This window comes from Eufriesea mexicana, unplaced genomic scaffold (assembly GCF_001483705.2).
Source record: "Eufriesea mexicana isolate 0111107269 unplaced genomic scaffold, ASM148370v2 scaffold3780, whole genome shotgun sequence".
Lineage (NCBI taxonomy): Eukaryota > Metazoa > Arthropoda > Insecta > Hymenoptera > Apidae > Eufriesea > Eufriesea mexicana.
This window is the reverse complement of record NW_016911795.1, coordinates 1,212,080-1,225,741: the sequence shown is the minus strand read 5'-3', so window position 1 is coordinate 1,225,741 and position 13,662 is coordinate 1,212,080. Positions and strand designations below refer to the sequence as shown.

Here is a 13,662-nt window from a genome sequence, read left to right as displayed (position 1 = left end):
AAGTTCGAATTTTTCAACTTAAATGATACGAAGGCTAGTGTGCAAGGGATAAGTAGTCGAAGAATACAGATACATTCCGATCGATTTTATCTGCCTCCTCCAGGGTGATTAATAATCGGATCAGAAGTCTGTTGGCGGTTGACAATGTTATCGCGTACGTACGAACCCGCGATCTGCCGGGCAGCTGGGCGTTAGCCTCTTCCGCATAACTGATTTCTCCACGCGCACCCTCAGTGCATCCCTTGTTCGACCATTCGTCCTCTTGTTGTTGATTGCTCCATGGGGATGTTGACTACTCTTGACAAACGAAGAAACGTTCGTATTCGCGACCGTGATGAATTCACATGATTGTAAATTGCACAAAGAACAGCAGGAGTGTAGTTAGAGGAAGTGTTCATGTTGAAAGAGAGTAAGGTTGATTTTTTATGAGATCGAAAATTTTGTGTTAAAATTTCAGTGGGAAAAAGAAAGCAATAAGATTATATTTGTATAAACATTTATGAATAAGTGCATGTGAAATATTTTAGAAAATATCGGTGACTATTTGCGATAATATTCAGCTTCATTTTATTACGTGATGTCATGATATTCCTATATAATGAAATTATTACCAGCTCAGAATAGATTAGATAAAAGGCGAGATAAAAACAGATAATTAATAAGGATATATGCATATGAACACGCATTATAGGACACATACGCTCGCGTACACGCATGCGCACATACACACACATGCACACGGGCATTATGTGTATGTGTCTGTGTGTGTGTATTTATTTATTTAAATTAGAATAATATGATTTGCATATGTAATTTACTTATATTACAGCTTACGATTATAATTTAGGTACAACTTTGATGAAAAAGGCAATGGTAACTTATGTATTTTTTCTTTCATATAAGTAGAAAAGGCATTACTATCCACGTAACGACTGATTACTACTATGTCACGGGAATTATTGGACGAACTCACGTCCATCGCTGTATCAGGCAAGTCGGCGGGTTCTGAATCTGTTTGACTGATATTTGATCTGGGGCTACTATCTTCGTTGCTTAAGTTTATATCCTCAACGATACCACTATCCGTTTTTTCTCGCTTGGCCATCTTCTTACGCTGTACAAGAGTCTCGTCTTGTTCTGTTTCGCTATCACTTTCGCTTATATTTAATAATGCTTCAGTACGTTTAAGTAAATTCCAGTACGTTTCACTTCTAAAATTTTGTTCTTCAGCTTTATCTTGAGATTTTTCTCCTGGCGAATTTGAAGCAGTCTGTACATTATTAGATTCTTCTGTCTGTGAAACAGATTTGTCACTGTTCGCAGAATTTTCAGAATTTTGATTACTCGAGTCAGTGTCGACGTTATCACTCATTGCTTGGCAATTCTGGCTTTCATTTATGTTACAGACTACGACAGCTCGTACTTGAGAAATCGCGCAAACTTCTCTAGGGTGAGCGTCTACGCTGACCAACATGCATGCCCTTCTAGTAGATTCGTCGTCTTCATCAGATACCGATTCATCTGATACTAATCCGTTAGATTCTTCCACTAAGGGGATTACAAATCTGGTTAAAGTTTGAAGAGGACGATTAAGGCCTAAACGGTCAAGTGGTATTAGCTTTTTCGTTTCCAGATCTTCGTGTTCCTTCCATACATTTGACCGCAAACATCGTCTAATTTTACCTCTGCATAATTCTTGCAAAGATAATGGAGTACATTCAGCTATAACATACGTTAGTAATATTAAAATAATTTATAAATATTTTTCTGTTTTCCTTTATTTTAAGTATATTATAAGTATACATACGTAAGTGGAATAATGTTTGTTCCGAAGCCGTTGGCACAATTAACGTTGAAAATGATACAGGTATCATTTTATGGTGCACCCAAGTCTCTTCATCTACTCTCAGTACACGTAACAAGTGATCTTCAAACGGCACCACGAGGATACCTCCAACGCATACAAACTGTTTAATAAATCTTTCGTAATTTTCGGGACATGCTGCGCCACAATATACTCTGTCATACCGTCTACCAGGTGCAACATTCAGACAATTCCCTGTTAAATGTATAGTTACATGACTCTTTTCTGTCCTCACAGGAGCCACATAAAAAATAAATTTTTTTATGCATCACCTTGTACAAAAACTGGTTCACAAAAGTCAAATTCATCCAATGCTAATGACCTCTGTTTAAATTCTTCTAGTCGCTCATATGCATATTTTAAACAATCTTCATGCAACTCAATACCATGATTTATTCCATGTTGGTCTAAGAAAGGTACAAAGATATCACGAATATTCTATACTGATCTAGTAAAGCAGTAGTATTCTTACTCAATATGAGTCCTGCCATTGTATTGAGATAACCAGTTCCTGATCCAAGATTTAAAAAGCTCAATCCTGGTTTCAATGAAAGACCTTCCATCACCTCGCTATATATGCATGGTGCAGATAAATGAATGTTGCCATGTTTCCAGGCAAGATCATTATAAGCTCTCTCTCTATGAGATGGCAAAACATAATCTGCTCTGTCAATGGCTCTAAAAACTTGTTCCACTATTCTTGTTCTTATATATCCAGATTTCATTAGATTATCAACTAATTCATCATTATTTTGACCACTGCTTACAGCTGCCCCCATTGTTAAAAACTTATAAAAAAACTCTGTAACAAAATTTCAATATGTTAGTCAAATGTTTATTGCATTTCATACTCTTATACTTGAATAAAAATATTAACAAGTATTTATTTACATATATATCCATTACATTTTATGACATTAATCAATATATAAATCAGATATGTACTCAAATAGAATATTATATTTTATTTATTAACATTATTATGTAAACTCCAATTATATGATATATAAACTATATTCATTGCTTCTTATATATAATCGTTATTTTTTGATTAAATGGATAACTTTTATTATGATACTTTTAAAAGCAGAGTGAATTTATATAGACATAGTAATCACAACTTTGTGTAGCTTGACTTTAAAAATAACTCACCAGGTCAAAGTATAATATACTAGCTACAATTATTAAAATCTTTATGAACATAAAGAATTTATATATATAATAATCTGTAAGAATATATTTCATCTGATAAGAATCAAATTCAGCAAAATATCAAATATCTCATTTATTATTATTAATGCGACAGCAACTGGCTAATTTTATGTGTCAAAATATAACACGATAGGATTACGTCAAAATGCGTCGCATAATACAAAATCAAATAAAGTGTTTATATAAATTTTAGGAAAAGAGTTTTTATTCTATAGTAATACAATAAATTAATCCTGGATTAAATGGTCATAAAATATACATTGATATTAAAAATTTAAGAGAAATGCACTTAATTGTTTTGTGGCATTCTCGTTAAAACGTTCCCTTACCAGATGAAAACACTATGCTCAATGACAGTGAATAATGGAGTCGATGTTAAGTCGCAAAAAAAATTTCGGCCTCGAGTTAGCTTATTATAATGCACACAGTATCACACATCGTAATATGACATTTTGTGACAAGAGACTGGATTTACTGCTATGTTGTCTTCTGTTTTGATAAGTACAAGGGTTCATTAAGTCCATCAACTAGTAGCACAAAACACGAACTGTCTCTACGCCATTGTCTGTCTTCAACCATCTTACGCCGAATTATCTGACACATGGACAAGTTTCAGGAAGGAAAATCCAATCTATTACAATCATCATCTCATTTTTTATTATATTTTCGAATATTTTCTCAATCACAAAGTACTTTTCTATCTCTTTTTTACCTTTTCTTCTGAAACGCGTATGCTTGTTAATCGGCCTTTTCGAAGCGTACGACAGTGCCGTCTCCACGGGTGGAGCCCCTCACACAACTTTCTTCCTGCTTTTACCGTCGACCCTATAAGACAAAGAGGGTTCAGAGAAAGATCGACAGATCTGATGTAATTTCTCTCTTTTTCTAACTTGCTCTTGAAGCAGAAGACAATATGCGGGAAGTGTTTGTATTGGGCGCGCGTATGTAGCACAGTGTTAGTTAGCGTCTTTGTATCATGGTACCGAAGTCGAAGTGGGTAAAGGCTCTCCAAGTTCCGGAGCTTGGCTTGGACAGCACTGGCGTACAACATCGAGCGCAAGCGTTTACATATGCTTTGACATATGTTCCTCAAATGTAAATATGTATATTTATATGCGCAAGATTATACATATATATGTACGTACATATTTATGATCAAGCGATTTCGAAGCTTCGCTTAACCGCTTAGCAATCACTATGCTTTTGCCTATCTTCGATGCATATCGAATAATTAATAAAAAATTTGCTGTAACAAATAAACTACAAATATTATATACAAATAATATGTGCATGCTGCTGCAGTTATTGAAGCGTAGCACAAAATAAATATTTCAATATAATTGGTAATTCTATTGAATTTGTTATATACTATGTTTATTTTTTATTTCGATCGATACCAAAAAGTGTAATATTTAACTCTTGTTTTATGCAACCAAAATTGTAAATTATATTTGCTTATTTTAGACGATGTAAAAAATATGCCATATTATTTTACGAAATTGAAAGAAAAAATGAATTTTTTATTTCTATTATGACTTCTGTATGAAAATACGCAAACGAATAATTACCATCATTGCTTTATAGTTTGCTAATAAATTGTATGTCAATTATAGTTTGCTTGAATAGATTATACCTATAAAATAAATTTATTTTGATATTTAAAAAATAGAAGTAGAAATATCGGTAATTAAAAAATTTCGCTACATGTTATTAAATACATATTTCTGAAGTGGTTAAACATTTTTATCTTATTCTATTTTATGTGTACAAATGTGAACGTGTCTTTAAAGCAGAAGCAACATGGGTCGATGCGCACGCGCACTTAGAATGATACCGTCTCTTCGCATATGATGGCGACTGACAACTTTAAAACGTGAGTTTATTATCATATAATTTCTTATGTTTACAATGTGCTGTTCGCGTGTAAAATATAACAGTGATATCATTAAATATTCAGATGTTTGTTAGTTAGGTAATTTTTTTTTCACAATTGTTGTTCAAAAGACTATATCCTTAAAATTACCGCTCATAATTCGTTAAACCAACATTCACTTATCCTAGTAAGTATACCTATAAAGCTTCCCGTAACTTCTTGCATTGGTGTACTTGAAAAGAGTTGTAAAGTATTTATGAATGAATATAATATGTACAAACTTTTCAATACATGTTACCACGATTTTCGTAATAATTTTTGCTTATATTCTTTTTCAATTTACCTCCACTCATATAGAAATATACTTAAAATATTGTGACTTTTGTGCTTTGATAATGATTGTACCTACATATTCATAACGATTAATTTATACTAGTAAAGTGAAAATAACGAATTAGTTTCGTTTTCTCCCTATTTTAGAAAACTTTTTAATAACCTCGATACTTCGTACATTAAATATTTTATACTTTATTGAAACATATTTTACTGTTATTTTTTCATGAAATAACAAAAATATTTATAATTTTAATACTATATGAGAAAATAAATGATTAACGAATTATTTTCATTCAAGACCATCTAGTTTATATTGTTTTTTATGAATTTGAAAGATATATATAAATCGCACTTACGTCGTATTATTATCGTTATTATTAATTTATATCAAGTTTATAAATTATTAAAAATTTTAATAAATACTATGGTAACAATTGTTTATTATTGATTTTTATTTTTCTGGAACATAAATATATGAAATTCAAGTACTGTAATCATAATCTGATAATAGTCGTAACGTTATTATACGAAGCGATAATATATCATGTATTACAAATCTTAGCTTTTATATTTTAGAGGTTAATGCAGAAGTATATCGAAATCGAAACTTTGGCATTTGTTTCGTGCGTAAAATGAATATACCAATTAATATTTTCTATGAATCAATATAAATAATATTTTTATATATAGTGCAGTAGAAAATATTGATCGTCAAATTTAATAATTTTATCAAGAGCTTGCCAAAATTGCTGTTTCAAAGACAGAATCCTTTTCCCAATTACATGTACTGCACGTTTATCCAATCCAGACACGATAACAATACGACGTCACGTGAGTATTAGCTGCCATTGGTTAAAACCAAGAATTATGAAAATAAGACAATAAAATTTAATATGTGACTGTACTTAAAACAGGTCTAAATCAAATATATTTTATATTATATTACCTTGTTCAATTATTACTATATTAGTGAATTTAAATTTCTAAAATTTAACGTAACAGTATGTTAAATAATGACGAATATGTAACTTACCTTTTAAAAAAAATATTAGTTTAGCTTGCATCGATCAGCAGGACAGAAATTGGTCGTACTTTTTTTTTGTCGACATTTGCGCGGGAGATTTATCAAAACGTACAACAACAAAAATGTCATGAAAAAGCTCTAAATTAAGACAGAAACATTTTGTATATCATGTATGGTTATCGATCGACTGAGCATGATCGTTGAATGATTTCAAAATTACTTGTATTCAGGAAAAATCTGTATATGGGATGCGGTTGATAATACACTAAGAATGTTACGATTGGTCGAGGTTGTGAACTTGTCTTTAGTGTAGCAACGATTAACCAATAGCGAGCGGCCTGTTGCGCCGTCGCTACTACAGTTAGAGCCTATGAGGACGTAGCTGTAGCGTACGGAGAATGAAGGCTCGAACGCTTAAAAGATATGTGAAAATAATTGTTTAAAATTACGTGGAATTCCGATCTGGGTTGTTCTTCGTTTACATCACATCAATTGTTTACGTTATCTTAAGAGCCCTTGTAGGAATGATCAATTTTACACAGTTTAATCCATCCTCTTATTCCAGTGAAAAGTGTGCGTGCGCGTTGTGTTCTTCGAGTGATTCGTGATGCGCGACGGACAATTTGTAAAAGTATTTGAATGAAAATATCCGTGTTGTAAGTGTTGAAGCTGTTAGTTTTAGAGGATTTCTGGTATTTCATAGAATGTATGGAATAAATTTTTCCTCAGTCGATGCATTTAAAAGCGTAAAAAGTAATAACGTAACTTTACTCAACGATATTAATTCGGCGCGTGTTTCAAATTGCGTTAGTGATTCTCTTAACGCCCAGTTATGGCTATCCACGAAACTACAGCTTTAGTTATTAAACTTTGTGTAATTAAAGTTTACACTGTCAAATTTTCTTCATTATGCATATAACAAAAATTGCAATTATTCACGAATTATGTAACTAGGAACAATTCTACTTGGTGATAGAAGATATTATATATTGTTAGGTTTGTAAAATTGCAGAATACTTTTTCTTGTATATTTTCTCATTCAATACATCAATACTCTGACATTGTTAATGCAGTCTTGATAAAATGTTTCTTACATTTTTTGGATTTTGTTTTATCTTTTTCTTATGATAATTTTCAAACATCATTTTCTTAAACAGAGATAAAATTTAAGCCATTAGGTCATTGAAATTGGCTTTACCTTTTAGTATTTCAGTCATATTATTTCATTTGTATTGTTTTATTATTAATCTAATTTTATTTTAATAAGGAATAATATTAGAAATATGATTTATCTTCTTAAATTTTTTGTAATGATTTAATGATTGATAAATAAGAAATTTACGTGTTTAAAAAATATATTGCATTATGTTTTCTTAACAGAATGGAAGAAGAAATAGTTGTAGATGATGTAGATGAGAATAGTAACACGGAGACTCCACAATCAGATGATCCAACAACACCCGTTATGCCTTTATTATACATTCAGCAAAGTAAATTACGTTCTGCACCACCAACAACCACAAATCAGACTTTGGTTACACCTAATGCCACTCAATTGGCTGCTATTATCAATCCGGTCAATAATCAGGTAATTTGTTAAAATTTTTGTTTTAAATAAGATACTTTGAATATAAAGAGAAGTTATTTTTTCTTTATATTACGTATAATAAAGTACATAATAATTTCTAATAATATTTTAATAAATTATTATTTATAATTTGATTCTTACATAAGTAGATTAATATATTATACTGTATAGTACAATAAACTGCATAGTTATAGTATATAGGTCAGAATAACCTATAATTATATAAAATGATCCAGAATAATTGTGGTATTTTAAATATGTATTGACTATAGCTTCACTGTGTCATATGTAAATTAATATGGAATATATACATGTAAAATGTGAGAAGCTATTAAATTCTTTGTGTAGATGATAGCAGTGAAAGAATATATCTTTATAATAAATATAGATCTATTTAGCATACTTGTTATAGTGAATAACAAGTGGAGTGAATAGCAAAGTACAAAATATTATTTTTACAACCAGTTTTTGCTTCTATTATATCATGCTGAAAATATTTCAAGTTTACCTTAAAAAAAAAAAAAAAAAATAAATTTGTTAAAATGTAAGCAGTTGTACTAGATTATACAATTCCTAATAATTAAATAATAGATGATTTACTTATGTTAAAATGTGAAAAACATTTACTTAATTTATTCAGAATTTGTGAGCTACTCTAATGTCATCAATAAATTGTTTGTTTCATTTTTATTCTAGATTGTCACTGGGCAGAACAAAGTATTTATACAAGGGCCAAGTCAGGTTAATACTTCTCAAAGTAAACAACATATTGTAATTCATCGGCCAATTAATACTGTCAGTACCACAACAACTTCGCAAGGACAAAAACATATATTGCTTAGAAAGTCCAATACATCTACTGCTCAGATTGTGCCCTTAAGTACTTCTCAGGGAAATCAAACTAATGCACAAGCAGGCAAACATACTTTTGCATATCTTGGGACTCTTATTAAACCAAATAAATCACGTGAATCTGTTGTTATTCCAGCAGGTGACTAATTTTTTCATAATGTCATAATAACATTTTGAATAATAAAACATAATTTTTATTATGATGCTTTTAATACATTTTTTGACGTATTTTATTAGGAGCTCTAACCACAACTCAAATAACTAAACCAAAATTAGTAATAGCACCAGTTATATCACAATTAGCTCAAACTTCAACTAGCACTACTACAGGATCTCAAAGTCAACCTCCAAAACACATGGCGAATTTATTACTACCAGTCAGTATTCCCCAACAAAGTGGACCTACTAAATCCAGTATGTTTAATTTAAAAATTAATAATGGCCAAATTAACACTGAAAGTAAAGGAACTATTACAGGTAAAAATTTGAAGGTACTTCAGAGTATATTCTATTGTATTTTTAAATTTACATAAACTATTGTTCTCTTCTTATGTCATAGTGCTAAGGGAGTCAAAAACTACAAATTCAGCTACACATCCACCACCTTTGCATCCTATTGCAAAAATGAGTTTATTAAACGCAAATAAAGGAAACAATAATTCCACAGACAGTATAAAAATTACAGAAAATCCAGATTCCGCAGTTATTACACCTATTCCCAAAAAAGATGATATTGGTATGCCTGAAAAACGTAAGAAGACGATAAGCAATATTTTAAGAGGATCGAGCGAAAAACGAATGAAGAAACAAAATCTTCCAAAATCTCCTCAGGAGAGTATAGTCGATGTAAGCTATGCACTAAGTAGTCCAGAATCAGAGCAAGATAAGGATAAGAAAGTGCAAAATGATGATGACATTACTTTAATTAAAGTAGTTCCTAGTGAAGATAAAACTATGAAACTTGCTAATACTAACATGGATGATGACATAAAAATCGAGATTATTAAAACACGCACAAGTTGTGGTATTGAATCAATAACAGACAATAAAAATGATTCTAAGATTAATATAAATAATCATGAAGATTTGAAAGATCATTTAAGTACAACACATCCAAATGATTCTAATTTCGATGCAACGAAAGTTTTAGATTGGAAGGACGGTGTTGGCACTCTTCCCGGGAGTACATTAAAGGTATGCTAATATAACGTTATAAAGATAATTAGAAAATTATGTAATTTTAAATGGCGAATATATTTCATAGTTTTGTATGAATGAATTTGGTATCATGGAAGTAGTAGATGAGGATGAAAATAAGCAAGGTAAAGACTGTATTGGCGACAAAGAGAATGTTTGTTCAACTCAGAATTCTTCTAAGTCTAGTCCTGTAACTGTTAATAATGTAAACACCGAGAAGAAACGTAAGTATTAATAACGTTCTTCTTCACAAAAAAAATGTTTTCCGTATGTGATAGATTTATTTTTATAGCTGATGATAGGAAATCTAGGACCGTTTCAGCGGACACAATGTATCATTGTGAAGGCTGTGGATGTTACGGATTAGCTGCGGAATTCGAAAGTCCAATATCGTGTGGTCCAACATGTACGGAAATAATAGAAGCTAAAAAACAGCCTGCGATGCGGAAAGAAAAAGACCTAAAGTATATAATTTAATATATATTAATACATATTTAATATATATGTAAAATATATAATTTAACATACACTTTTTCAAAGACTTAGTACATATTTAAATTGATTTTCATTTTTTTTTGGCAGAGATTTACGTGCGAAACGGAAACGCAAACGATTACTTCAAGAACAACAACAGTCTAAAGAAGTGGAAGAAAAGTCTGAAGACAAAGGACACGATAAGGTGAAGTCTGAAACAGATGAGGATACAAAGGATACCATCACTGGAATGGATGATGAGAGTCAAGGGGATATTACTGAGTCAAAGGTACTTAGGATAAAACTTCACTTTTATTATTATTGAAACATACTGTTTATAAATGTCTCTGTATGTAGTATCCTTGGCAGACAGGAAAACTCGGATTTTCATGGTCTAAATACCTTGAACATTGTAAAGCAAAAGCAGCACCTGTTAAGCTATTCAAAGATCCCTTCCCATATGCTAAAAATCATTTTAAGGTTGGAATGAAATTAGAAGGAATAGATCCTGAACATCCGTCACGATATTGTGTTCTTACGGTTGTTGAAGTAGTAGGTAAGTTGTTTCACGTTCTTTCCTTTATATATTCGAAATATCAGATTGCACTCAGTATATTCACTGTCTGTATTTGTGTAATTACAGGTTATCGAATTCGTTTGCATTTTGATGGATATCCAGAAAATTACGATTTCTGGGTAAATGCAGACAGTATGGATATATTTCCTGTTGGTTGGTCAGAAAAAAATGGACATCGATTAGACCCACCGAAAGGATACGTAGCTAGTAATTTTAATTGGAACGCGTATTTAAAAATTTGCAAAGCTACTGCAGCACCAAAAAATATTTTTTCAAATAAAAGTGTAAGCACCAATCAATTTTTAATTAGAAGATTTATTTTGAATTTTCATAAATTCAATTGACATTTTATTATTTTAGTCAGTTTGTCCAACTGGTTTCCGCGTGGGAATGAAATTGGAAGCGGTAGATAGGAAGCATTCTTCCTTAGTTTGCGTAGCTAGCATAGCAGGTCTAATGGATTCCCGTATATTAGTTCATTTCGATTCTTGGGATGAAGTGTACGATTATTGGGCGGATGCAAGTTCTCCATATATTCATCCAGTAGGATGGTGTCATCATAATGGTCACAGTCTAACGCCACCAAACAGTAAGAAAAAACATATATATTGAATATTATACTTTAACTTTATTCAGAAATAAAGAATATACACAAAAATGTAAATTTATCATTTCAGATTATAAAGACCCCAAATCTTTTACGTGGGATGCGTACCTTAGGGAAACCCGCTCCATGGTTGCGCCAGCAAGAGCTTTTAAACAACGACCACCTTGTGGATTTAAGCGTGGAATGAAATTGGAAGCGGTTGACAAACGTGTACCTCAACTTATAAGGGTAGCCACAGTTGAAGATGTAAAGGATCATATGTGCGTAAATTGGAAACATTTAGTTTTATCAAAGTTATTTAGGACTTAACAAAATATATTTACGCTTTATTAATCTATTATAGGTTAAAAATACGATTTGACGGATGGCCAGAAAATCATGCCTACTGGGTCGATGATGATTCTCCTGACATACATCCTATGGGTTGGTGTATGAAAACGGGTCACCCCTTGGAACCACCATTAAGTAATAATTTTTTTAATGTATTTTTTATTTATATTTCTTTATTTACATTATATTTTTTATATTTTGTTGCTTTTTAATGGATTTTATGTTTTTTGTACGACTTAAATATTTTGTTATACCTTTCATATTTTTGCACTTCATGTTTTGATATAACACGAAATACATATTATTTACAGCTCCGGATAATTTAAATGATAGGCCAGAGTGTGGAACATATGGTTGTAAAGGAATAGGACATGTAAAAGGGCCTAAGTATGCAACACACAACTCTGCGTCTGGTTGTCCATATTCACCTCAAAATCTTCATAAAGTTAGACAATTAGCCGATAGGCTTAATTTGAAACACGAAACTTGCGATTTCGAAGATGATTTACAAGATAGGCCAAAATTGGAAAAAGCTGATAAAATAAAAATGGAAAAATCAGAAAAGGTAGAGAAGCCATTATTCTCGGAGGAACGGTTAATGAAGACTGAGAAAGATATTAAGCAAGAAGATGGAGATTTTTCTGATAAAAATGATAAATCTGAAAATTCGGAAAAGTAAATTGTATAAATATTCTTGATTACATTTGTACATTGTATAAAACAAATATATAAATAAACAAATCGTAATTTACAGGTCTAGTAAATCGAAACATCATCACAGTGATGGACAAACGGATGACGATGAACTTTTGAGGAAGAGAAAGAAAAGGTTCGACTTTGAGTATTTTTCTCTTGTTTATAAATTTTACCTATGTATTATCAAATTACGTTTTTATATTTCTGTAGACGACAAATTTCGGAGGAACCTTTATATTCCCTCTCAAATTCATACGGTGACTCACCGTTAACTACTATACCCTATGCTGCAAATATGCCTGACAAACAGTTGCGTACGGAACTGTATCAATCTGTTTACAATCCTGGATACAATCCGCTTCCGGATGCACCGCATATATGGGCGAAACATAGTAACGCGTTAAACAGGGTAGTAGCAAAGCAGAATACAAATCCTCGAAGATGGTCGAATGAAGAAGTTATTAAATTTATACAGAGCGTCCCCAATTGTAAAGAAATTGGAAATATATTTAGGCAACACGTGTGTACTAAAAAAAAAAAAAAAAGTAAAGAAAAGAAAAAATTTGAACTTTATTTAATTTTAGTTTTTATCTTTGCAGAATATTGATGGAGAAGCATTTTTAATGTTGACTCAAGAGGATTTGGTGTCATTATTGGGACTACGTCTCGGTCCAGCGATTAAGTTGTACAATAGCATAGTACTTTTACGTCGAAGGGCTACGTGAATGATGTGCGATGAACGCATATGCAATTGGGTCTTAAAAAGTGCAAAGTGGCAGCTATCGTGATGATTGCGTCAGATGTATTTATTTAAAAAGAAAAACAGAAGCTTAACAACCATTTGGATAGAAATGTATTTTCTATCGTAATTTGGGACATTTAATTACAAATGCAGGAGAAGTTTGTAATAAAATTTAATTTAATTATGTAAAAAACAATTATTGAAGTGAAAAACGATTGTGTGTTTGAAGTTGAAATGGACGATTTGTATCAATTCGTGATCATGATATATAAGTATAGTTCGGATGTACG

General features: G+C 31.4%; 2 protein-coding genes across 3 annotated transcripts; one reads left to right on the top strand and one right to left on the bottom strand.

Moving 5' to 3' along the window:
* Positions 1-479: 479 nt before the first annotated feature.
* LOC108551289 (protein-L-isoaspartate O-methyltransferase domain-containing protein 1) lies at positions 480-3,869 on the bottom strand. Of its 2 annotated transcripts, XM_017905389.1 has the most exons (6): positions 3,789-3,869; positions 3,406-3,707; positions 2,337-2,666; positions 2,137-2,271; positions 1,808-2,059; positions 480-1,722 (listed from the first exon to the last, which is right to left on the bottom strand). In XM_017905389.1, exons 3-6 carry the CDS (start codon positions 2,641-2,643, stop codon positions 824-826), a joined length of 1,593 nt encoding a protein of 530 aa, XP_017760878.1. In that variant the 5' UTR covers positions 2,644-2,666; positions 3,406-3,707; positions 3,789-3,869; the 3' UTR covers positions 480-823. The 2 variants fall into 2 exon arrangements, with proteins under 2 accessions (XP_017760878.1, XP_017760879.1); XM_017905390.1 differs by lacking the exon at positions 3,406-3,707 and having other exon boundaries at positions 3,789-3,863.
* A 228-nt stretch (positions 3,870-4,097) lies between these two features.
* Positions 4,098-13,401, top strand: l(3)mbt (lethal (3) malignant brain tumor). The gene is made up of 18 exons (XM_017905397.1): positions 4,098-4,171; positions 4,867-4,949; positions 7,690-7,897; positions 8,594-8,888; positions 8,987-9,226; positions 9,309-9,943; positions 10,014-10,170; positions 10,239-10,410; positions 10,529-10,709; positions 10,778-10,976; positions 11,064-11,281; positions 11,358-11,586; positions 11,675-11,864; positions 11,948-12,069; positions 12,246-12,609; positions 12,689-12,763; positions 12,841-13,150; positions 13,230-13,401. The coding sequence occupies exons 2-18, from the start codon at positions 4,924-4,926 to the stop codon at positions 13,353-13,355; spliced, it is 3,747 nt and encodes a 1,248-aa protein (XP_017760886.1). The 5' UTR covers positions 4,098-4,171; positions 4,867-4,923; the 3' UTR covers positions 13,356-13,401.
* The last annotated feature ends 261 nt before the right edge of the window (positions 13,402-13,662 follow it).